The following is a 26,588-nucleotide window of genomic DNA, read 5'->3' on the forward strand; positions in this document are numbered from 1 at the left end:
AAAGTACCAAAGAGCCACAAATTTGCATGTTATTTGCGTTCCAGTCTTCACTTCCAGGTATATGGGATGAAATAAATGAATGAACAGTATTCAGACTCCTGGGTAAGGGGTGGACTCAGAAATCCAGACCACACCGAGGATCCAATCACTGGTCCAGCTTGGATCAGGAGACACAGGCACAGAGACAGAGCAAACAGTCATAGAGACAGGGGGACAGAGAGACAAACACCACCAAGTCCTTTTTACCATGGAGTTTCCAGTCAAAGCAAGAAAGCAAGATCCACAGTTTATTTTAAATAAGTCAACTTTTTAAAAATTAGGAAGAATCATATAGACAGGCAGATAAAGGCAACATTATCCCTGACTAATCTCCACCTTTGCCCCTTCATCCTCTATTTCTAGCTTTGTATGGAACTACAAGGCTATGAGTCTGCCTTCTTGATAAGGTGTATTGCTTGGTGTTTGCTTAGCCTCCTAAATTAGTTAACTATAAGGTCTACAGACTCTAATACAGACTCTAAGATCCTCAGAACAAGGTCAGCAGGCTATAAAACCCTGAGGACAAGGTGCCTTTTATTTCCATAGTCAAACCATCTTTTCACTCTACCCTTCAGGGTTTCTAAGCCCAGTGCTTAAACACATGCTTGTAAAATACCTAGCCTAAGGGGCTTCCTAGAAGTAAGAGACTCAGAGTCTCAATCTATGAGGGATGCACAATATCACCGGAAATAAAAAGGATGGAGGAAACTGTATTTAACAGAAAGCTGTGTAGTTAGAGAAAATACTTCCACGAGGACCCTGGGATAGAGACTGAGAACCCCCACCCACCCCAAAGAGCATGCTAAATGCTGAGGAAGGTGTTTTTGTTAAGGGTAGAGTGAGGCATTAGGTTTGAGGCCAGAGATGAACCATTTGGGACCACAAAGGAGGTTGCAGGCTGCCATGAGCAGTCCTCCTTCCTCCACCCTCCACAATACTTTTTTTTTTTTTTTTTAATTTTTTTTGTGTTGCCCAGGTTGATCTCGAACTCTTGGGCTCAGGTGATCCTCCCATCTCAGCCTCCCAATGTGCTGGGACTACAGGTGTGAGGCACTGTGCCTGGCCCACGATGTTGTCTTTCTAAATAAATGTTGAATAATTACCTCTACCTCATCACTGGCAGGCCAGAAAGAAACAGGTTTTACTCCTGGTTTGAAAGAAAAGCACTAAATCATTTACCTGCCCTTGGTGGCTATATGTCTCAGTCCATTCATGATGCAAACGGTGAATTACAATACAAAGACAATGTGGACTTATATTATTTTCTGATTATAAGGGCTGCAGATGTCCAGATGAGAGATTTTATCATGTTATCAGGGAAGGCATCAAAGAGATGGGATTTGCATATGATTACTCAGTAGGTATTTGTGAAAAGAATAAAAGTAAATTGAATGAGGAGTCTCCAGTGGACTGAACTCCGGACTTCTTGTGTGCCACTCTCCCACACTTTTTCCTTTCCTAGCACTTGTGTTCTGCAAAGGATAAGGCAATCTCCAGAAGGAAGGAATTGATGGCTACTCCTTAGATTGGAATGGAGAAAAGTCTGCAGCTAAGGTCTTGTCACCTTAACTCTAAAACCAAGCCAGTGTTAAGCCAGTGGCCTTAAAAATTTAACTTTGAATCTCTGCCTTGACTTCCTTTTCCCAGCAGCATTGTGGCGCTTAATACCATTCCAGAATCTTAAGAGTTTGATAAGGCCCCCGGACACCTGGTACAACCATTCACACAATTGGAATTATCCCTACCATCTCCCTGACAGGCCAGAGAGACAGCCCGCAATAACATTTCCTCAAGGTCCCTCTCCAGCTCAAAGCCTCCTAGCCACTCTTTTCTCTCCCACAAAGGAAGTATGTGTAAGTATCCTTTTTTTTAACAGGTGACCCGCATAACCCTCTGTCCCATGTTTCCTTCTCCACCTTCAAAGCTGGGAATAGTAGTGTGTTTTCTTAGTAGACAGATGTTAGGAGTCAGTACAGGTAAAACAAGGCCCTAGACTGTAATAAAGGATGCTGGGATGAGCCTTGTCCCTTCCCATATTTTTGAAATTCCAAGCTGTGGATGCATTGCTCCTAGGCAGGGAAATAAGGTACCCTTCCCAGGAGTTTAGCACGTGGCCTGTTTAACAATAGAGCCTAATAATCTAACACCTCTTTTTCCAACTCTCTTAGGTACGTGAACTCCCAGGGTGAAAGCATCATATTCCACCTCATGTTGGTCCATCCAGGTGGACCAAACAAAAAGAAACCGCAGGTGTCAGTCCTCTCTCTTACTCCAGCAAGACATATTTAAAAGCCAGAGGGATGGCACAGGACCAGAAGCTGCAACATTAAAAACACTGGGGCTCTTAAGTGAACTCTTCCCCCTTTACCCACTAGAGCTGCTTAAGGGCCATGTAAAACCAGGCAGTAATGAAGTGCTTTTCTAGGTTATCTGTGTTTCTACCTCAGGATCTTGGTGCTAACATTGCTGGGGGCAGTGGGTAGAAGATGCCAGCATGATTACAGTGGCTAAAGAATACAGAAATTAATTCCACATAAAAGTATGAAGCATCTCATATAGAGGAGTCAGTTGACACAAATTCCCCAGGCTGGATGAGGGAAAAGTACTGTTACATTCAACCCTAAATAGGACTGCTTGGAGCAATGGTGGGTCCCAGGTGACAAATGGGATGTAACTATCCTCTGTGCCTCAGACCATGTGTTTCTCAAATGGATAAGAAAGGTCTATCTGGTATTCTCTGTTCAGGGTCTCAGAGTGATTCTTGGGTCTATGGTTTCTGTTGAGATCTCTATAGCTGGCATCTAGTGCGTATCATCCCTTAAATATTCCTTTCTTAGGGAAGGCAGGTGAATATGAGCACTGAACACAGGAGAAAGGGGAAGACAGGAGAAAAAAAGTCTTACTTAGTTTAAAGCAAATTACATAAGACATTAATAACATGCCTTTGGGCCATATATATTTTTTTCCTGGCCATCAAAGACTACCCCTAAACAAAGGGGAAAGTTTCCAGATACTACTCCTGATCTTGTTGGCTAGCTCAGGAAAGAATGGTCCACTGTGTAAGTCTGTATTTGGACCAGGTCCAGGGTGGTAAGATGGTCTCAGGGTCACTAACTTCTACCTTGTGCAAAACTGCATTAGTCAGAAAGGGGGCCCAAATTCAGACAGGCTCAACAATTCCTTATATATTTTTCAAAGTGCTTTTGTTGCATGTTTCATTTTCTGCTATACATGGCAATAAATATTTGTTGCTTTGGTCTGTACAAAGTCTGTGAGGAAGGTAAGACAGATGTTATCTAAATGGACAAACAATAAATACAGAGAACAATCTTGTTCTGAGTCCCCCAGACAATAGTGAAAGAACCTGAAAAAGGTCTTTTGATTTATAGTCCAAATCTATACCATATTGCCACCTTTCAAGTTGTTGCTTACATACAGTAAATACCAAGAACTAGACAATATTCCAGGAGTCCTGCAATGAGCCTGCATGCCACAGCTTTCTAAAAGAGAATGTGAAGGTCCCCAGCAACTCATATATAGAAAGCTATTTATTTCCTACAGAAAACTCAAAACAAAGAAAAAGAAAGAAAAATAAAGAGAGACAGAAACAGAAAGGGAAAGAAAGAGAGAGAGAGAAAACAAGCACACAAAAGGTGGTCTTTCCCCAAAAGGCAGGCAGTTGAAGGTAGGACATGTAGTTGCTGGAGTGGAAACAGTAACATTCAGTTAACAATGGAATATTTAAAAAAAATAGTTTTCTTTTCAAATTGTAACTTGTGGTAAAACATAGAAAAATGTACTAAACAAGCTTGTATAAAACAGTAAAATTTTCAAATAAGCCCAGGGAAAAAGCACAATGCTGGAAAGAATGCGGTACAAGGGGAGAGGAGAAAAGATTTCATACAAAACTACCTATTACAATACAGAAAAAAGTATAAAATGTTCCTACTTTGGAACTTAAGTACAAAATGACACTGGCATTGATCACTTCACTATCTAAGCCTGAGGAGCTCTCAGAGGGTGGGGAGAGATGCTAGAAAGAAAAGGAATAGCAGTTTTAAAATCTCAAGTTGATCAGTCCAAGCTCCACCCGTTTTTTTTAGCTGAAAATATCATCCCCCTCTGTAACCTCTACCCATATGGCAAAGTTCATCCAGGCCTCAAAATATTCCATTAGGTAGTCCACAAACACCCTACTCATAGGGGCTGGGATCTCTGTGTGCTGGAATTTGGAAAATGGAAATAAATCTACAGGCTAAATGGTGAACACATTCAGTCTTTAAAAAAGAAAAAAATAGCATATCCCTGTGAAATTTTATACATATATATACATATATATGTGTATATATATGTATACATATGAAATTCTCTGTGGTTAGAAACATATTTAAACTAGCCACAGACCAAACTAGACCTGCATTCATCCAACGCTGGAATTTTATGCTAAATACTAAGGTCCTTCTTCTTCTTGGTCAGAAGCAGGCAACAGTAAAAGTGGTGCTTTGTTGCGCCACTGAAACCGCTCCCTGGGTGGGTCTTCCCCATATCATGTGTTGGTAGCACATGCAAACCCCTGCTTTTAAGGAAAGGACTGCTTGGAACTTTGGGACCTGTCCAGGGCTCATGTGCTGTGCCTCCGGATAGGATGAAGCTACAGATGATAAAACAGCTACGTATAAAAGCAGGTGGATTTTGTATAGGGACATATAAATAGGAAAGGTCCTGGAGGAGGGGACTTATGCCTGTGCCCCAAAATCCAGTTTACAGTCACATTCCTGACTATACATCGTGAAAATTGTGTGTGTGTGTGGGTGTGTGTGTATGTCCTGTATATGCTGGTGGTTTTTATCCCTACCTTTTGCCCATGCCCTTTCCTACTTCTTAGTAAGGCCTAACAACAAGAATTTATATGAAACCAAGATTCTTTCCAAGCTTTTCTCAGTCCCGTAATTAGGGACTGAGCGAGGCTGGAGCCCTTTGAAAACAAGATGGCAGAACTGAAGAAGTGAAAAGCAGTCTCTCTCTTCAGATTAGGGATGTCCCTCACCCCTTTCACAGCACCAAAGTTTCTTTGCAAAAATAGTATCTGAGATACAAAAGGAAAGGCAGATGTGCTTGTGAATGCATCTCGCCAGGGCCTGGTCCAGGATCAAGGGTGTTACAAGAACAGAGGGCTGGGAGCAGCTGTTTCCAAGGTCTCTGGCTGTAGACAACAAAGAGCTGGTCCCCCACATGGTCAAGGTCTGCTAACTGAGACAGTCTTCACAAGAGTTTTCGGTGGAGGATCTCCCAGACCATCCGCTTCCGGAAGTATGGCATGTGTTGCTGTAGAGACACAGAGACACCCTTAATTTTCAATGCTTTTGTCTAGACCTAATACTCCTTTCCCCATACTTCTTTCTTTTGCAAGGTTTTCAACAAACAGTCTCAGTTGTATTTCTGGTCTTTTAAATTATTCATTCTTGATTACATGTGGTTTTTTTCTTTTCATTGTTTTTTCTCTTGTAATTTCTATTGCTATTTTTCATTGTTATAGCCTTAGAAGTTACACTGGGTATCTCCAGGAATCCCCAGGCTATGCCCACATGTCTCTAAGAATTTTGAGAATGGTGTCTAATAAGTCCTCTATGTTGAACTTTTAAGAGGATACGAGCCTAGGCCTAAAAATAAAAAATCCACTTTTTAGAAGAATTAAGGGAACTTCAAGAGTCAGCTCAGGCTGGTCTAGACAAAGGGCTATGGTAGAAAAATCTAGTAAAGCCACTGATTCAAACAGAAGTAAAAGACTTAAGTGGAGAACACATCAGAATAAACCATAATCTCTAGTCTCAATCCACTTTGGTCTGAGGGACCACATGGACAGAAATGACCAATCACTCTCTAAGAGAAGACTGACCAGATTCATCAAGTGAGGGGTCAGGGGAGGGGGCAGCATAACAAATTACACTAAGAGATTGAGGTATGGCCTATTCCCAAACCTGACTACTAACGGAATGCAAGGGAACTAAAGAAACTTGCTATGGTCCCAGTTCTCTTTAGAAGTTACAGTAGGTAGAGGAGACAGGCAGAGAAGGTTCTGCTCTTGACCAGGAAACTTTTACTACAATAACTGAGGTGTGGTAACCCAGGACGTGGCTTATCACTAATTTTCTTTCTTTTGTGATGTGGCTCAGGCAGTAACCATTAGTGTTATGAATCATGGGCTGAAGCACGCTAAAGGTTAGGGCAGAGGCTCCTAAAGAGAACTGGAGAGAAAAACATCTACAGGGCAGCTTGGAGACAAGGTAATCCTAGAGCTCCCTATGGAAGGCTCAGTTCACCTGTGTAAAGTTGATTGGTCTGTCTTTGGTAATACAGTCAGCATATTTGCAGGCAAACATCCCACAGTCACTTCCATTCATCTGCTGTGGAATTTCCTGGAAGACCAACAAAAAAAAAAAAATGACATCTTTCCAAGCTTCTCTCCTTCTTAGATTAAAAATAAGAACGAAACGATATAAATTATACAGGTTTCTCTAAATTATAAACAGATGACTCTGGCCCCCTCAGTCAGGACAACAGAGGCTCAAAGAAACAAAATATAACATTCCAGTCAGGTCTATGTACTTCATAGTAATCACACTGGAGACTATCTCAGACTTCCATGGCACCTAAAGGTATAAAAACTGCTCCCTCCCCCAGAGGCCAAATAATCAGCAAACATTCCCCTTAGGAGTGAAAAGCTTAGGAAAATATCTGGGCATTTAGCAAACCTAGTTCTACATAAGAAACACACTGTTTTCCTACGGATAGCTTCATTTATCCTCCCCCAGAAACCAACCAACCAAGCTGAAGTCAGGCTAGACACTAAGACAGGTGGTCCATGGGAATTAAGCAGTAAAATTCTTTCCTCCCCAGATACCCTACTCTTAGGATTTTTATTTCATCAAGATGAAAAGTACCTGGCTTTTCTTGCTGAAGAGCTGCCAGCCATTGGTGTCAAACTCTTTCCTTTTCTTGTCAATGCTTTCTTGCTTTAGGTATTGCCTAAAGGTATCAGGAGAGAATGAGACAAGCAGTGGAGAACATGGATGATAGCTGCCACACTAAGAATGCAGCTGACAATCCCTAGGAACAAATTTGTTTCATCTGCTCTTCTGAGGAAAAGAGTATATAATGCTGGGCAAGGAATCCCTGGATTGTTCAGTTTTCTCCAGAGCTGAGCTTGCCTCTTCTAGCTTGCCTCTTCTGATGTCCACTCTGTCAACTCAAAAGGAACATGACCTCTGCCTATAATAGTTAAGCTCCTTCTACCTACCATTCCTTCTGAGGAATGATTCTTTTTATCTTTTCCTTAGTTTATATGGTCCTTTAGAACTCAATCTAATGGAAGAAAAGTGCTTTTCTGGCACTACTGAGGTATTTATTTACTATTGTTAGCTTGGTTCTCCTATGTAAAAATTAAATCCAAATCAATAATGTATTGAGAATACCTTCAATAGAGCACTCTTAAGTGCAAACTGTTTACCATTGTGGAATCTACTTCCTCCTGGCCATCAGAGTGGTACAGTGAGGAATAGGTGTTTTGGAAAATGAAACAGGTGGAGCATAAAGAGATTTGCATTCTGGTTTCCACCTGAGCCACTAACTAATAGGACTTGGGCAAATCAAAGGCACCTCTATGGGCCTTGGTCTCTTCATTGCTCCCATTAGGGCTTACTTTGGTATTGTTTTTAAACTAAACTTACTTAGACACAAAATATGCATTTTTACTTAATATGAAGATTTTATCAATCACTCCACTGAAGGTATCAAACAACTGAGTTCTATTACTGGAAAAACACCACATATACCCGATATCAAACTCTTCTGTCCTCAACTCCCTACTTACAAGAGGATTCTGCAGGCTTCATTGTTTATCCCACCCATAGAGTCGTAATAGGTAATATTCTTCTTTCTAAAGTCCACAACCTGAGAATAAGAAAAAAAATCTGGGTGTTTATGAAGTGAAGAAAATTGGTTTAAGCTTTTCCCTTTCTTGCCCTTTGGAACCTTCTGCCAGACTTCCTACAAAATCATGGTAAGTTTGACTGATACTTTGCATTATATTATGCTTAATCTGCAGAGAAAAAAAATGAAGGGGTTATTCACATAAAACTATGATGGCACTGATCAACGGGTGGCCCCATTACTGCTGTGAAGCCTTTTTCTAATGTTCATTCTCTCCCTCTGCAAAGTGGGCAACAGTGAAGAAACTACATGATTTTCAGGGAATATAAGGTGAGTATCTCAAAATCATTTCCACAGTTTCAGAAAGATGGTGAGCAGATTCTGGGTTTTATTTCTTTATATTGAGAAGTTCCTTTTAGCTTTATGCTTTTCAAATGTAATCCAAAACAGACTGTGAAACAGTTTTATTAACACATTAAGCTAATGCTCACAGAGTCATAAAAATATTAAATTACCAAGTATGCAAGGTAAGTCACGATTAGGCTGAAAATAACAGTCACAGAATCTGAGTGGCAGCATCATTAATAAGTCACTTTTTTCCCCCATGCCTTCCTTTAAGACTGCTTAGACACCCTATAACTCTCTTTTAAATATTTCCAGAAAAGGAAATTCCATAGCTTTCTTCAAAATCTATATCCCAATCTTGATAGGAACTTCATTGATCTATCTGATTTTAGTCAACCTACTACTAAACACTCTTTCTCTCAACAATCAAGGGAAAATGTAGAACTACTACTCACTACCCTTTGTGTGTTCTATAATTACATAGCTTTTACATTTTATCAAAAATGAAAGGGGTACTCACAGCTAGACACCAGTGCACTCCCAGGTGAATGGGCACCAAAAGAATGTCAACAGAAAATACATCTACTTTCTTTGTCCAACGTTTCACTGCCTGATAACCAGCCGTTTTTAATTTAGTGAAGAAAAACGTATTAAATGCATGCACACTTGGCAAGCCCTTCTCTTTACTTCGCTCCATCAGCATATTCATGTAGAAATTGATGATCTGTGGGAAGAAGTTATACCTATTAGAATAGACACTCAGGCCTAGCCTTTCAAAGCAGTTGCAGTTGCTGTATTGAATAGCATATGTAATTGTTTCCTAATAAACTGAATTAAGTCTTCAACATCCAACAGACTCATTTCTCTAAATCAAATTCTGACTAGAAGGGGGAAGGCTGAAGTGCTATAAACAGTGAAAAGAGAAAAAGCTGACATATATTATGGGGTTGGGAGTACAAATGGGCAGACGCTGGCGAGGCTTGAAGAAGACTGAAGGTTAGGTCAAAAGACTGCAGAAAGACAGGGATGTTAGAAGGTGAGGCTTAGAGAAAAGGAAAGGAAGGCATGCAGACAGTTTAATAAGGTACATTAGCAGTTACCTTTACCTACTGGAACTGTGATAGCAATTTAAGTAGATACTGAGCTCAGTTAGAGCCTAGTGTTAGTCAAGTTAAAATCAAGAATTCACACTTTATATTACAGCCACATGGTTTTGCACAAAGATGGAAAACTCTGCTCCACGGTTTGAGACTGCCTTTTCAACTTAATAACCCATCCTGCAGAGGCAAACTCTTTTGGTCTCAAGTAGAACTAAGTGACAGGAGAAGCCATCAATTATATTAGAAAAACACCTGTAAACTGATAGTAGCTCAGCAACGTCACCTTTATATAAAGGCACACATGGAAGCATAAAAACCTACCTTATATGAGACCTAAAAGTCAAGTCACAAACATGAAGAGTAAAGTTCTACCCCAGAATCTGTATGGTTAGCTTTTTCATCTTTGTTGATTCCATTTATGCCTTCACTATCAAGTGTGGAAAGAAATTACAATGCCTGAGTGGGGAGATGTGTGATTCTTTCTGTTAATGAAACAACATCTTCTCCAATAGTGACTTTGTTGTGTATGGTTCCATTAGGTCCAGGACTCTTGGTACTAAAACCTGAAAGTTATTGTGCCGGAAGTTACTGCATACTTACTTTATGTGGCCGGCTGAGGTCACGCCAGTGTCTGTCAACTGCAAGGAATGAATGGGCTAACTGATCCATGGCTTGGAAATATGACTAAGAAAACAGGCACATTTTTCAGAATGCTTTTTGGGGAATGGGAAAATGCCCCTGTTCTTTGACAAATATTTACACACCAGGATGCCAGAACAGTGAGCTACTGCCCAACAGTAAGCAACGACATACTGGGTAGGCAGCAGGGAACACTGCCAGGAACACACCGGAGCATGGTCTAGACCAGAGAAAGGGCCTATAGATGAGGATGCCTAGGCAGCTGTGGGAAACCACACTCGCCATGAGGCAGAACTCTGAGGTGGGAAAGGCTAGGACTGAAGAAAGACACTGTTTTCTCTGCAGCTCTGATGACTGAGCAACAGGCCCAGTCAGCCCAAAGGACTCAGGTTATGGCTTATTCTCTGCCTAGTGCGATGCCCAACAGATAACTGGAGCTCAGTTGTTATAGATAATGATACTTAATCAAGACACAATTAGAACCAGGTATTTCTCAACTATAAGTTTCCAATCTAACTCTGCCCCTCAGGATAATGGTGCTAAAGGATGCCTCTAGGTTTCTAAAGGCAGCCACAAATGCAGTAGGATCTTCTCAGCAAGTACAGATTTCTAGGCTGTAAACTATGTTCTCTAATGAGGAAAAATTGGCAAGAAGGAATTCACTGATTCCTCTGGCCTTCTACCCATCTTATAATGTTGGCCACGTTATAGGGTAAGCCCTTCAACCCAAGACATAAGCAAATGACCTGCCAGTCACTGTAAGTGAAACCTTCCATGGGGCAGACAGCTTACATACTCCAAAAAGAAATAACGACTGAAGCAGGAGATGAAAGGGACCAGGCAGACAGATAAGGACGGTGAAGCACCTGACAGCCACGGAGATACATCTCCCCTAGGTGTCTATCAGAGATTACCTCTGGAATTGTAAGTCTGAAGTGAAAAAAAAAAGAATGACATAAATGAGTGTCATGCTATACATCACTATTCTAGTTTTCAAGAGGAAAGAGTTCCAGAAACCAAGGAAGCTTAGCTGGACTTACACAGCCTGAGTTTTGCTTGTTTTTTCAACTTGAGAGGGTTCACTAGAAAGCTCAGGACCAACACAGTTGAACAAGAACAGAGAACCCCAGTGATCAGACAGCACGGTATCTGTTTCCTTTGAGAATTCCTCTTCCATTGCTGCACCCAACCAAAGTTTCTCAACTGAGAGGGAAATGGCCTCCTCCAAAGTCAACTAGTTAATTAGCTCTAAGGAATGATCTGGGGTTCTTTTTCATTTCCCCTAGATCCCAGTAGGAGGGAGTTTGGTGACCTCAATGCTCCCCACATTAGCTGAGAATGTAAATCTGACATCTGAGACAGAATTTAGATTCAAGTCTTTCTCCTCAATTTTTTAGCTATTACTCCATCCAAATGAGGAAAATTGCCACAGTTCAGCCAAGACACCATCATACCAAAAAAACAAGCTAAGAGAGAACAAAGAAGTCCTACATGTCATCTCACAGAGGAGGGCTGAAGATGAAGGAAAAAGAAATGAGAGAAGGGATCACAGTGTTCAAGATGAAAGAGGAGCAGTGATGGTCACAGCATTTGCTTGCATTTTGTGAAGACAACGGTCCCCTACGCCAAGTTGGCAACAGCCCTTTACTCAAACAAGACTCTCTTAGCACCAGCAGATCCTAAATTCCCTTTGAAATAAGGAGCTAAAAGTAGATCAGCCCCGTGCTTGCTGTTTGTCTCGCCAATATACCACAATCTGAGGACTACTGTCAACGTTAGTCCACCTGTCACCTTTTCTGGGACCCACACTTGCCTCTATTTGCTCATTGTGGCTCTTGGTGCTTAAGGAGCTGCCCTTCCTGCTGCCTTCGCAGGCTTGGCCATAAGCATCTACTTGTCTATGCAGTCATGTTTAGGGATGGGTGGGTTGTTTATAGTGCCTTGTTCCTCCGAGATTTTATTTGAAGAGCTGCCAGGCTGAAGCTGAAAAAAGCTTTTCTTTCACAGAAACGCCTACAATGTTTTCAAATTAAGGATTCAATCCCCTTTTCCTGTATGTTACCACAATGACATAAATGACCAATGCTATTTGCATCTTCCCTCTTCCCCAGTAAACCAGCCAAACTATTGTTTTCTCATGTTTTTAGAAATATTTCACTACCAGTAAAGTCTTGATTTTTAGCCATTCTCATGCTTATACTTTGAACCCGTCTAATCAGCTTGAGAAAAAATGTTCTAAAAGGCCTGCGCATGACAATACTTCTGAGCAGAGATTAAGACAACTTTTGGGGGGACAAAAGCCGTTTTTCCAATTTTACCTCTCTAGATTTTCACCTTGACCTCCCCATTCTGATTTTCAAATTAAATTTACCCTTGTCAACCACAAAGTCCAAAAGACTAACTGAACAGCAGCATTTGATAGTGGGTCAGGTCATTCACTCATAGGAGTTAACCTAGTCATATTACAGAAACCAGAAAGGCAGGTTTCCCTCACTGTGAACATGCACACAGAATTTTTCTCACATGCCAATTCAAGGAACAAATTATCAGAATTATAGCTAAAATTTTAGAGAAAGGCAAGCAACATGTTAATGGAGTCATTTATGGAGAATAACTACTATTCTCCATGTGACCTTCCATAAATCCCTGGTTAATCAAGGCTGGTTCTATTGAGAAATACTTCAAAGAGATAAACCATAATAATCTGGATGCCAAAGAGTCATGTTAGAAAACTTTAGTTATGTAATCCCAGCACTTTGGGAGGCCGAGACGGGCGGATCACGAGGTCAGGAGATCGAGACCATCCTGGCTAATACGGTGAAACCCTGTCTCTACTAAAAAATACAAAAAACTAGCCGGGCGAGGTGGCGGGTGCCTGTAGTCCCAGCTACTCAGGAGGCTGAGGCAGGAGAATGGCGTGAACCCAGGAGGCGGAGCTTGCAGTGAGCCAAGATGCAGCCACTGCACTCCAGCCTGGGCGACAGAGCGAGACTCCATCTCAAAAAAAAAAAAAAAAAAAAAACTTTAGTTCTGATCATTTTATTCCACACATAAGTGTACAAGCACATGGTGGATTCATCATATTCACTTAACTAATTTATTTCATTTTGCCTAGTTTTTTTCCTTCTTATGCAATCAGCTTTTATTCTCTAAGGAAAACCGATTCCTAAAGCTAGGTTTGTCTAGTTGAACTTAAACGTTTTGCAAGCTGTTTCCTCTCTTTACTGAGCATCACTCAAATTTAACTACTCCTTGGAAACAATTATCAAACTATGACCACTACCAATTCCCCCCATTCCCATAAAAAATATATATATATATTCTGAAAGTTAGAATGCTAGACAAAGCTGGGCGTGAGCTCCTGCCTACAATCCTAGCACTTTGGGAGGCTAAGGTGGTAGGATCAATTGAGGCCAGGAATTCGAGACCAGACTGGGCAATATAGTGAGACTTTCTCTCTAAAAACTAAAAATAAACAAAAAAGCCAGGCATGGTGGCACATTACTGTGGTCCCAGCTCCTTGGGAGGCTGAGGCAGGAGGGTCACTTTAGCCCAGGAGTTTGAGGCTGCGGTGAACTATGATCACACCACTGCACTCTAGCCTGAGTTACAGAGTGAGACCCTGACTTGGAAAAAAAAAAAAAAAAAAAAAAAAAAAGAATGTTCATCAAAATGCAAGTGCTCTGGTTCCAGATTCTGATTCTGCAATAAAAATCAGGTGACTTTGGTACTTCACTATAAAGTTTTACTTCTTATTTTATACTACCAATCAAGTAAGAATATGCTCTCTATACACTAGGCTATTGTGATGCTGAACAGCCGAGAGACATCTCTTCCTTTTCAGAGATGAAGCTTACCAAGTAGGTAATTAGTCTGCCTGGTTAGCTGTGGCTTCAATGTAATTACAGTCTGCTATGTAGATTCTATCTTAATTCCTCCTTCACTATCCTCCTGTCCCCCATATTTCCTATGAGTTTGGTTCTCTTTGGCCTTTCACTAGCTGGTGAAGTTGGAAATACTGTATTCCAACAGTCCAATGCTTTTCCAATTGGAAACAACTGGTAATAACTAATATGTGTTTATAGAGTAGAACCCATCCCCCAAAAAAGAGACATGTCAGCTTGCTATTTTTCCAATTCATCCATGTAAACTGACAGCAAGGAATGAGAGGGAGAATAGGGTCTTGGAGGGAAAATAATAGAGAGACAGGAAATGCTCCAGTTATCCTGCTTCTCCACGTAGGACAGGGCATAGAGGGCTGAGTAGAGGAAAAAGTGTTTCTGGTGTACAAATATTTGGGTGCATAGGATCGATCTAACTGTTCCAGTCTTCTACATCCTTACTGATTTTCTACTTATTCTATCCATTACTCAGAGGCAGTGAAACCTCCAATAGTAATAGATTTGTCTATTTCTCCTTTCAGTTCTATCAGATTATGCTTCACCTATTTTGAAGTTCTGTTATTAGGTGTGTACATATTTAGGTTGTTAAGCCTTCTTGATGAACTGACCCTTTTATCATTAAGAAATGTCTCTATTACTGATAATATTCCTTGTTCTGAAATCTAATTTGTATAATGCTAATAAGTCACTTTTTCTTTTGATTCATGTTTGCAGGGTATATTTTTTCTGTCCTTTAACTTTTGTAAACCTATGTCTTCACATTTAAAATGGTTTCTTGGCCAGGCGTAGTGGCTCACGTCTGTAATCCCGGCACTTTGGGAGGCCAAGGCAGTGGGTCACCTGTGGTCAGGAGTTCAAGACCAGCCTGGCCAACGTGGTGAAAACCCATCTCTACTAAAAGTAGAAAAATTAGCTGGGTGTGGTGGCAGGTGCCTGTAATCCCAGCTACTCGGGAGGCTGGGGCAGGAGAATCACTTGAAGCTGGGAGGCTGAGGTTGCAGTGAGCCAAGATCACGCCATTGTACTCTAGCCTGGGTGACAAGAGCAAAACTCCATCTCAAAAATAAATAATAAATAAATGGTTTCTTACAGACAGCTTTTTAATCCAATCTGACAATCTCTGCCTCCTTTCACATATATGTAATATAGATATAACATATACATATAAACATATGTTTAACATATATACATTTTAAAAAACCAGAATATTTATTGCATGACTAATCACTGAAATTCTTAAGATTAACTGGATGACGCAACTGCTGCCCTCTTGGGTGTAGGTGTTGTTCCTTCACAGAGTCCATGCCTAAATCTGCAGTATACGATGTTTAGGTGCTTCATTCAACCAGTCGCAGTGGTATTTTATTTTAGCCTTGGCAGTCTAGTTATACTTTCTCTTGCCCTTAGCAGGGGAGCCACATTTGCCACAGGTTGACTTCTGAAGGCGGTAGGCCTTACAGCCACAGAGGCAGCACAACTTGTGTATCGTATCACGACACTTTCCAAACAGCGATGTTCCCTTCATCTTATTATCTTTACAGATACCTGCCAGACACCCTCACCAATGAATCCTTTTGCTGTTACACAGGGCCAAACATTCTCAAATTTCTCCCCTCAGCTCCTAACTGAGGTCAGAACTGTGCAGGCTCCCCAAAGGTCAGACTGAAGCAAGGGACACAGTGCAGCTTCAGCTCCACAATTATGGGCTTGGTCCCCCAGGCATCAGTCAGCAGCTATTCTTCTGGCTCAAGAGGGCCGCTGCATGCCTTTTTCCTGCCCACCAGCTCCCTTTATCTGGAAAGTTGCTGGCCTCCCCAAGGAGAGCCAATCTCTGCCTTTTAATTGGATGTTTATTTACCCTATACTGTTCAGTAAGGCAGCCACTAGCCAAATGTGACTATTGAGCACTTGAAATGTGACTAATTCAACTAGAGATGTACTATAAGTGTAAACTGCATAGCACATTCAAAGAGAAGGTAAAATATCTCAATAGTATTTTGACTACATGCCAAAATGACATATTCTGGATATACTGGGTTAAATAATGTTATTTTTATATATTATATACAAAATATATATTTGATATATATTATATATTACATATTACATATACATATATCAAATATGTATTACATATATAAATATATATTATTTTATATATTTTTATATATGTTATATAATATATATTAACATATTATATATTTTATATATATATTTTTGAGACAAAGTCTCACTCTGTTGCCCAGGCTGGAGTGCAGTGGTGTGATCTCAGCTCACTTTAACCTCCACCTCCCGGGTTCAAGCGATTCTGTGCCTCAGCCTCTCGGGTAGCTGGGATTACAGGCGCCTGCCACCACACCTGGCTAATTTTTGTATTTTTAGTAGAGATGGGGTTTCAGCATGTTGGTCAGGCTAGTCTCAAATTCCTGACCTCAGGTGATCCACCCGCCTCTACCTCCCAAAGTGCTGGGATTACAGGCGTGAGCCACTGTGGCCGGTCTATATTATATATGTTTTTATATAAAAATATATTATTTATATATAACATATATTAAATATACATTTTTTATATATGTGTATATTTTTTAATTGAAACAGAGTCTTGCTCTGTCACCCAGGCAGGAGTGCAGTGGCACGATCTCGGCTCACTGCAACCTCTGCTTCCTGGGTTCAAGTGAATCTCCTGCCTCAGCCTCCCAATTACAGGCACACACCATGATGCCGGGCTAATTTTCTGTATTTTTAGTAGAGACAAGGTTTCGCCAAGTTGGCCAGGCTGGTCTTGAACTCCTGACCTCAAGTGATCCACCCGCCTTGGCCTCCCAAGTGCTGGGATTACAGGCATGAGCCACTGCACTCGGCCCATTTTACTTTTTTAAAAGTAACTATTAGACAATTTAAAATATGTGGCTCACATTATATTTCTGTTGGACAATGCTGACCTAGGTAATTTACATTTAACATCAATGTGGTTGGGTTTAAATCTACCATCTTGCTCTTTTTTCCTATTTGCTCTATCTGTTCTTTTTATCTTTTTTCTTCTTTCCAACTCTTTTGGATTTTTAAAGTTCCATTTTATCTCCATTATTGGCTTAGTAAATATATCTTGCTTTTAATTTTTATGTTTTAGTGGTTACTCTATGATTTACTATGCCTTTAACTTATCATAGTCTACCTTCATATAACATTATACCACTTTATGTAGAGTATAAGGATCTTCCAAGAGTATATTTGTCCATTTTGTCTCCTTCTTTGTGCTGTGATTATATTTTACTTCTATATGTTATAAATCCCACAGTATGTTGTTTTAGTTCTGCCTTAGTCACCTCTCTTCTAGACATATAAAAAAATGAGAGCAACTCCACTCCTCTTCATTCCTTTGTGTAGACTGACATTTCCATTTGCAATTTTTCTTCTGCCTGAAGAACACATAATATTTCTTCTGGTACAGGTCTGCTGGTGATGAACTCTTATCAGCATTTGTTTGTCTGGAAAAGTACAGCCTTATTTTTTGAAAGATATATTTGCTGGGTATAGAATTTCTACTGACAAATTTGTTTCTTCTGCAGTACTTTAAAGATGTAGCTACATTGTCTTCTGGCCTACATTATTTCTGACAGTTATACCTATCTTTGTTCTTCTGTACTTAATGTGCCTTTTTCCTTCCGGTTGCACTTAGTATTTTTATCACCAGTTTTCAGCAACTTGATTACTATGTATTTTAGCATGATGTTTCTTCTACTTGGGGTATAGAGAACTTCTCAAACTTGTCAGTTCAGTTTTCAAATTTGAAAAATCTTCCATCATTATTTCTTTAAATAAATTTCTAACACCACCTATGCCCCCACCTTTCCTTCTGGGACTCCAATTACATGCTTAACCTGTCTGGTATAATCCCACAGCTCACTGATGCTCTTGACATCTTTCTTTGACTTTTATTGTGTGTCTCATATTCCAGTTTCTACTGCTATTCAAGTTTACGAATTTTTTCTTATGAAGTGTCTAATCTACTATTAATACTACCTTATGTATTTTTATTTCAGATATACTTTTCATTTCTAGAAATTCAATGTCGGTCTTGTTTAAAAATATCTTCCATTTCTCTCCTCATGATGTCCATTTTCTTCTAACTTCTTGAATATGTGGAAGATATTTATAGTAACTTTTTAAATATCCTTGTCTGCTAATTCTATTATTTTGGTCATTTCTGGGTGTTTCTTTTCTCCCTCATCATAAATTGTACTTTCCTTCCTCGTGTATTTCTGGTCATTTCTAGTTGGATGCTGGATATTGCAAATTTTATGTTGGGCCTTGTTGTTGCTGGAATTTGTTGTATTCCTTTAAATATTGTTAGGCTTTTCTCTGGGATATAGGTTATCTGGATCAGTTTCAGGCTTTTGAGGCTTGTTTTTAGGCTTTGTGATGGTGGGTCCAGAGCAGCCTTTATTCTGGCCTCAGGTGATCCTCTAGCGTCAGTTTTATTCTAGGGTCAGTTTTATTCTAGGGTCAGTTTCGCCCTATTTCTGAGGCAATACCCCTCTGAGGATTCTATTCAATGCCCTGTGACTTAGGAGGTTTTTCTACTCTAACTGGTTGGAACATAAACTACTGACACCTGTGCCGGCTCTAAAACTGTGCTGATCCCTTCTTTCTGGTGGTTCTTTCCCCAGCCTCCGGTAGCTTCTTCTCATACATGCACAAATTGGTACTCAGCCAAAGACTGGAGGGAAGCCCCCCTGCACAGGCTCTACCAGTCCCTCCTTCACAACACACACACCCCACCCTAGAAAGCTGGGGATATTATAGCATGCATCCTTTTATTTCCCTTCCCTCAGGGATCACTGCCTGGTACTACCTGTTACCCAATGTCTGAAAATTGTTGCTTCATGTTTTGTCTAGTTTTCTAGTTAAGCTGAAAGGGTAAATCTTGTTTCCTTTATCATGACCAGAAGCAAAAGTCAGTTTTATTTACTTGTATACCTAAATTATATCCATGTATTTCTAAATTTATCTGATGCCTTTTAAAACAATCCTTAGTCCCTCAAAGGAGAACCATTTGGCCATAAAGAGAAACACAAAGCCTAAAGCAGTACTCAGGACAATAAACCTAGAATCTTAAAGTTGGAAGGGATTCCAGAAGTCACCCAATTCAATCTCCAGGAATTAATGCATAGTTTCTAATAATGACACCCATTTGAAAATATTTCCTTCTGTTTCTTGACTGTTTCAATCTACTTCTACTTTTGCAACTTATTTTTCCTTTCTCTGTTCTTCTAAAGAGACAGGGTCTCAGAGTCTTGTTCTGTCACCCACCCTGGAGTGGAGTGCAGGGGCACAATCATAACTCACGGCAGCCTCGACAGCCTGGCTCAAGCAATCCTCCCACCTCAGCTTCCCAGTGTTGGGGTTACAGGCATGAGCCACTGCTCCCAGCGTAATTTCTCCTCGCTTTAACTCCATCCTCCCTTCCTTAATTAGATATTTCTATTAATAACTAATCTCCTGACCCAATATAGAAATCCCCATCTACAGTGTCTTGATTTTAACAGTCTTCTTGCCTCCTTTGGTATTCTTTATATGGCAGCCAGTTCCCACATTCATTATATTAATCCTGTCAATCATTAGTCCTTTGAAGTTGTACGGAATTTAACCAAACTCACCTATAGAGAAATCCATTTATGAAAATTTTTTTAAAACCTATTGTATGAATAGGTACTGTGGTCTACTTTTCTTTTAGGAACAGGGTATCCTAACGGCTTTCCGTACATATTCCAAAAATAGGATTTCTGGGTTTTAATTTCCTTATAAACTGAATCTGATTCCTTTTACTTCCTGGTTCTTATATTCCTTTTTAACTCTGAAAGCCTACGAAGTATGGTACTTTGTTTATAAAATGGTAAGAACAATATATCAGTCACTTATTTTGGACAAAGTTTTAATACATCTTATAAAAAAGGAAACAGAAAAAGAAGAGAAATGATTATTAATGAAAATATCTACTTGAGGGAAGAAGAGAATTGAACAGAGGACAAATCATTTGCAAAAGAAGACTGATAGTTCACAACTGAGAAACAGAATTAAGTTTTGTTTTCTTTTTAAGACACAGAGTCTTGCTCCGTCACCCAGTCTAGAGTGCAGTGGCTCGATCATAGCTCACTATAAACTAAAACTCCTAAACTCAAGCAATCCTTCTTTCTTAGCTCAAGCAATCCTCCTGCTTCAGCCTCCTGAACAGCTGGGACTACAGGCACATGCCACCATGGCTGGCTAATTTTTAATTTTTTTGTGGAGATGGGGTCTTGCTATGTTGCCCAGGCTGCTCTTGAACTCCTGGCCTCAGGTGATCCTCTCACCTTAGCCATCCAAAGCACTGGGATTATAGGCATGACCCACTGCGTCTGGCCAAAATTCAGTATTCTTCAATGAGTATCAATACTTAAGGATATCTACTAATACTCCATCAGGATGTTAGCTTCTCAAGGGCAGTAACTTTGAAAGCCTGCGAGGCATGGTACTTTGAAAATGGTGCTTTTTAAGATAGCTCCCATCATTATTATGGACATGTGAATTGGCACTCCCTTTCAAGGATAACATTATTCTGAACTGAAAAGAAATGCACTCCTTCTACAAAAGTTGTGGCTAGGTGTGGTAGGGATAAAGCAGACAAAGAATCTTTCCTTCCTCTCATCTCCTCTAAAATAATGTAATTTCCATTAACTTAGCTTGCTAAAACTCCAGCCTCTGATGGGCCCAGTGAATGGAAAATATGTCCTGATGAATGCTGTCTCTGTAAGGAATCTCACTGAGGTAAATGCCACAGTAAATCGCAAGAGCTCAGCTCATATCCTACTCATTGCTGCCCTCTAGGAGGTTTTCCATGATTTACAACAAACTAAAGCCTACTATCCCTTTAGAATAACTGACCTCTCCCCACCAGCAATGGCAGGAAAAAAAATGGCAAAAGACCACAGATCAAAAATAACGTAACAGTGGATACTTATAACTATCCTTGATTTTCATTTCCTCCTTTGATTTGGTGAACTTTTTTTCTATTATTTGAACCAATGTTCTAATATCTGAGCCGAAAGAAGCAAAGAGGGTTTCTTCTAAAGAAAGATAGTAACAAACCATGTCTTCCTTATTATTCTTGGTCACAGATATTATTCAGGGAGTGATGAGCTCCTGAAATTTTTATCTTATAAACCAACTAGTGGCAAAAAGAATGGGGCTGGCCCCAGAGAAACCCAGCATCCTGGACATGATACATGGCTCCTAAGTTCCATATATCTGATCTTAAGACCAGGATCCAATTTAAGATTCTGAGGTGGTAAGATATAGTATATAAGACCCAATACTTGGGTCTTAATCTCGGCTCTGCTGTTTACTAGCTGTATAACCTTGCAAGTTTTTAAATCTTTCTATGCCTTGTTTCTTTATCTGTAGAATGGAGATGATAAAACTATCATATCTACCTCCAAAGATATGATGACTATTACAAGAATAAAACACATAAAACATGAATCGTACCTAATGAGGTAAATGAGCAATAGTTATTAGCAAATATTATTTGGAAGGTCTTGATCATGCAAAAACAGGATATGGATATCTAAAATATTTAATGATTACTATACTGAGAAACTAAAGATCCTCCACAGCTGTGAAGCTTGAGTATACCCAGATTAGGCAGGGATGCTCATGGAAAGAAGGTACTCAGGAAAAGATACCCAACCCAGTTTTCCTTTGCTGTAAAAATAACCTTCTAAAATAAAATAGCTACTTACAGGTTTAGGTTTAGGAATAGATCAGTTTAAAAATTGTAGTGTAATTAATATACTTAAAATAAACTGGAGTTAGGAGGTGAAGACCGTAACTTTCCCAATACCTCAAATATTTAATAATAATATAACTTTGTCAATGTCCATTTAAAAAATATCATACATAAATGGAGGCTATTTTGGAAATCTTATCATTCATTTTGTAAGCGATCTAAAATGAGTAGAACTTAGGTAGAAAGGGAAATAAAACTGGATTCCTATAAAGAAATCCCAAAGTATTCCTTCATGCTGCAAAATGGTCAGCTAATACTTATTTGTTCAGAAGAGATGAACTGCAGAACAAGAGCCTTAGAGAGAGTGAGAATACCAATAAGTGAATGTCTTCTTCAGTGTTCAAATCTTCAATACAAGAAAAGGTAAATTCAGTGGTTCTCAGACTCTTAAATACACCTGAGATGTTTGTTAAAAATGCCTGTCTCCACCACACTCCCTCATGGTTACAAGAATGAAGAGGCCTATGAGAGGTGATTTCAATGCGGGTCATCCATGGACCACATTTTGAGAAATAGTGAGATAATGCCTTAATTTAACTGCCACTTAATGTTTATTATTTGTATGTAAAAATAGATGCAATATTACCTCATCATTGAGCCAATTCAGATGGTTTAGAGTTTGAATATCTTTGCGTGTAATGGTCAGGCGAAATGCTTCACTGAGAACTTCATCCTGATTCCCATTACGAAATACATTCTTTATTTCTTTCTCCATTTCCTAAGAAAACAAAAGGTGTCAAGACATCAAACATGCGTGGCTTCAGGAAAACCATATTTCTCACCAAGCCCCATGAAATCCTCAGACTATATTTATCACCATTCGATTGTTTATAAATTTACTGTTAATTAGTTTACTTCTATGTAACATTTTGGTTTCTATTCCTTCCCAGTAATCCCTGATTACTTCTTTACACTTCATCTAGTCCTCCCTTCTCTTTTTCAGCACAACATTCAGATCCTTGTTTCCATATTAATTCCTAAAATCTGAAATAACCTTCTGCTATCAAATTTTCTAAGTCATGAGAAAAATTAACTATATTTTATATCTCTGGTCCAAACAACTTCCTGAGAAACAGATTTTTTAATGAAAGGTTATAGTAAGAGAGTAAAGGCAGTATCTTTTAGAAATTACTTTCTTAGAGATCTTTTTTTAAAATATAAAATACAGAATTCAGTACAACTATAGTAAGTGTGTTATGCTCACTAGCTACAAGGTAGGTTTCAAAGAGACGTATGGATAAAGAAACGGATTATCTAAAAATGTACACAGACCTCCATGTATTTTCTAAATTTTCTATAATGGGTTTTATTACTTAAAAAAAGAGCAAACCTCAGCTTACAATTTAGGATCAAACTATTGTATGTGTGCAGTAAGTAAAAATGCACATGACAGGAAAGACAAATGTATTAAATGCTTCTCCACTGAAGTTGTTAAAAGCCACCAACAGTTCTTTCATAAATTTTCAATATTTTAAAAATAAAGCCCAGATTGGTATGTAAAATAAGTGAAAGCAGAAATATACAAGAAAACTTAAATACCAAGTGTTCTACGGCTTTTTTTTTTTTTTTTTTTTTTGAGATGGAGTCTTGGCCTGTCACCCAGGCTAAAGTGCAGTGGCACGATCTCAGCTCACTGCAACCTCTGCCTCCCGGGTTCAAGCAATTCTCCTGTCTCAGCCTCCTGTGTAGCTGGGATTACAAGTGCCTGCCATCACGCCCAGCTGATTTTTGTATTTTTGGTAGAGACGGGGTTTCACCATGTTGGCCAGGCTGGTCTCGAACTCCTGACCTCAAGTGATCCACCCGCTTCAGCCTCCCAAAGTGATGAGATTACAGGCGTGAGCCACCGTGCTTGACCACTATTGCTTTTATGTTTGAAATTCGTCCGAGAGATTCTTTCTAAACATAATACTTGGTAGTGTAGAAATTAAGTGTATGTAATTTACCTCTGTAATTTCAGGAAATTCATCTTCACTATCAGTTAATTTATGACCTTTTTTTTGTGTTTCTTGGGCAACAGTAACAGGAATCTCCTTTTCAAGAGGTACACGAAGATGCAGTTCTACTGAATCATGTACTGAATGTTCCCGCTCCTGCAATCTCTGAAAGATAAAACTTCAGAATAAGCAGGATAAAGAAATCTGTGGCTGTTCCTTGACTTATGATAGGGTTATGTCCCAATAAACCTGTCATAAGTCAAGGAGCATGCTGAAATGCCTATTGCTTTCGCTTTTTTGTAAAGTCAAAAAATCATTAGTCAAACCATCACAAGTAGGGGACTATGTATATTTGTCTTATGTACAATGAGTAGTACTGACTGAACAGACCGAGAACATTTACCACATATCATAACATGCTATGCTACCATACGATCTTGGAATTACAACAGCAATTACCCAAATCTGGGTAACTTTCCAAAATAGTTTCTATTTCGATGTAGTATTTATTTGCAATATTATTCCAATTTTCTTTTTTACCTGGTTTTGAAGCTGTAAGGCCAATGCTTTCTGTTCTTCAATCTGGCGCAATCTTTCTCGTGCTCGAGAATCATAAACACTAGTTCTAGAAAATGAAAAGGAATGTGACCAAATGTAGACCACTCTCAGTATCAAACATATTGTTGATGTACACTGAGTATTAAATACAGAACCCTCACAAAGAAAGTCTAAAATCCTTACACTAACTTATCATCCTTATTTTAAGACATAGAGTGAAACCACATGTTACTGAAATTACTCTACTCTTTTTACGGACATTATTATTATTTTTTATAGAGATAGGGTCTCACTATGGTGCCCAGGCTGGTCTCAAACTCCTGGGCTCAAGCGACCCCCCTACCTTGGCCTCTCAAAGTGCTAGGATTACAGATGTGAGCCACCACACCCGAACTATTTTTACTGAAATTACTAAAAATATCAGTGCATTGCTAAATGTGAACAGATGACTTGTTAACATTTGTAAACACATAGTTCTTTTCTTAACATGCTTTTAAGATTATAATGAAAGCAAAACTTCAGTCCGGAAATCCAAAAATGGGATTGAACCCCAAAGGAGAAACTAATACAAGATATTGCTGAAGTTTAATTCAAATACTATATTTTTGATAGATTTTTTAAAAATTACCGAGACCAAGGGGTTTGGATAACTCAATAAAGTAAGTTCCTTAAACAAGACTAAATGCTTTCAGTGATTTTGCAAAGTCCAGAAATATGAATTATTCAATAAATTAGTTTTACAAATGCCAAAATAGGATCGTTTATTGTCCCTACTACATAATAGCTAACTCTATTTTTCCAATTTAATTTAGCTTCAACAATTGTTATAGATTTAATAAACGTAAGTGTAGAAATGTTCCAACTCCAACAAAATTTTGAAAACTCATCAACTTAAAAGTATAAACAGGTACTTTTTCCTTTTTTTTGAGACGGAGTCTTACTCTGTTGCCCAGGCTGGAGTGCAGTGGCATAATCTCGGCTCACTGTAACCTCCGACTCCCAGGTTCAAGCAATCCTCCCGCCTCAGCCTCCCACGAAGCTGGGATTACAGGCGTGTGCCACCACGCCCAGCCAATTTTTGTATTTTTAGTAGAGATGAGGTTTCACCATGTTGGCCAGGCTGGTCTTGAACTCCTGACCTCAGATGATTCACCCACCTCGGCCTCCCAAAGTGCTGGGATTACAGGCGTGAGCCACCACACCCAGCCTAAACAGGTACTTCTTATTGGCAAAAAACAAAGTGATTGAGAAGGAAAAATGATACCAAAAATAACTTACAATTCTTTGATCCACAGCTCTGCCTGGAAGAAAGTAGAACTATGGGTAGGAAAAGAAAAATTTGACAAATGAGCAGGAGGCTTATGAGAAAATGAAAATATTTTCATCAATAAAAACAATAATTTAAATAGTTTATACGAATGCTTTACAAGTATGGAATAAGTAAAAGGAATCCAAATGACATAAAATAACTGTAATTAGGAAATAAGGAGACACAGTCCTTACGCATACATATTAGTTAAAATCATATGGATACATATTAGTTAAAAAGGTGACCCAAAGTTCAGCAGAGATATTATATTTGGCATAGCTCCCTACTTGCATGAGAGACCAACATTACGTGAAAGAGGACATCACTTCTCAAAATAATATATTAAGCTAGAACATTGCTCTTCCCAAATGATTCAGATTGAAAAATTTATTAAAAATCCCCACCCACAAAATAATCTACATCAAATGGCTAACAAGCCAATGAGCCAAAGCAGAGAATCAGCAACACAACTTCATTCCAAAGATGACAGGTCAATTCTAGGTCCATGTGGCTCTTGCTGACAACCCAAGTGATATGCTGAGCAGAGCCACAGGCATGATTAATTGTCCTAGAGCCTCTTGTTTTTTTCAAACTTCCTTATCTACAAACTTCTAACTAGGCAGGATCTATCACAGAAACAAAAAGAAAAAGAGTGAACACTTTTCCAAAGAAAACTTTTAAATATACAGAATAAGTAAACAGCATCAAATTGGGAGTTAAGAGACCTGGATCAGAGGCCAGGCATGGTGGCTCATTCCTGTAATCCTAGTGCTTTAGGAGGCTGAGGAGGGAGGATCGCTTGAGCCAAGAGCTCAAGACCAGACTGGGCAACACAGGGAGACTCTGTCTCTTAAAAACAAAACAAAAGAAAACAAAATCCTCTGCAACTAGAATAGTGCTTGGCACATAGTAGGCATTTCGTTTTCTTTTTTTGACTCTTACTCTGTTGCCCAGGCTGGAGTACAGTGGCACAATCTCGGCTCAATGCAACCTCCACCTCTC

General features: G+C 39.3%; 1 protein-coding gene and 1 pseudogene across 6 annotated transcripts in view; both read right to left on the reverse strand.

The window, feature by feature from the left end:
* Positions 1-253: 253 nt before the first annotated feature.
* Positions 254-26,588, reverse strand: part of SENP1 (SUMO specific peptidase 1) — a 62,695-nt gene continuing 36,360 nt past the window's right edge. For all 6 annotated transcript variants that reach the window (XM_050746892.1, XM_050746893.1, XM_050746890.1 and 3 more), the window contains 9 exons: positions 25,556-25,594; positions 24,260-24,344; positions 23,729-23,884; positions 22,369-22,500; positions 8,834-9,037; positions 7,910-7,989; positions 6,981-7,065; positions 6,360-6,455; positions 254-5,364 (listed from right to left, as the gene is read on the reverse strand). In XM_050746892.1, coding sequence (XP_050602849.1) covers positions 5,302-5,364; positions 6,360-6,455; positions 6,981-7,065; positions 7,910-7,989; positions 8,834-9,037; positions 22,369-22,500; positions 23,729-23,884; positions 24,260-24,344; positions 25,556-25,594 — 940 coding nt within the window. In that variant the 3' untranslated portion in view covers positions 254-5,301. The remainder of the gene's footprint in view (positions 5,365-6,359; positions 6,456-6,980; positions 7,066-7,909; positions 7,990-8,833; positions 9,038-22,368; positions 22,501-23,728; positions 23,885-24,259; positions 24,345-25,555; positions 25,595-26,588) is intronic.
* Positions 15,034-15,995, reverse strand: LOC126930204 (60S ribosomal protein L37-like; annotated as a pseudogene).

The sequence above is a fragment of the Macaca thibetana genome, chromosome 11, assembly GCF_024542745.1.
Source record: "Macaca thibetana thibetana isolate TM-01 chromosome 11, ASM2454274v1, whole genome shotgun sequence".
Classification (NCBI taxonomy): Eukaryota; Metazoa; Chordata; class Mammalia; order Primates; family Cercopithecidae; genus Macaca; species Macaca thibetana.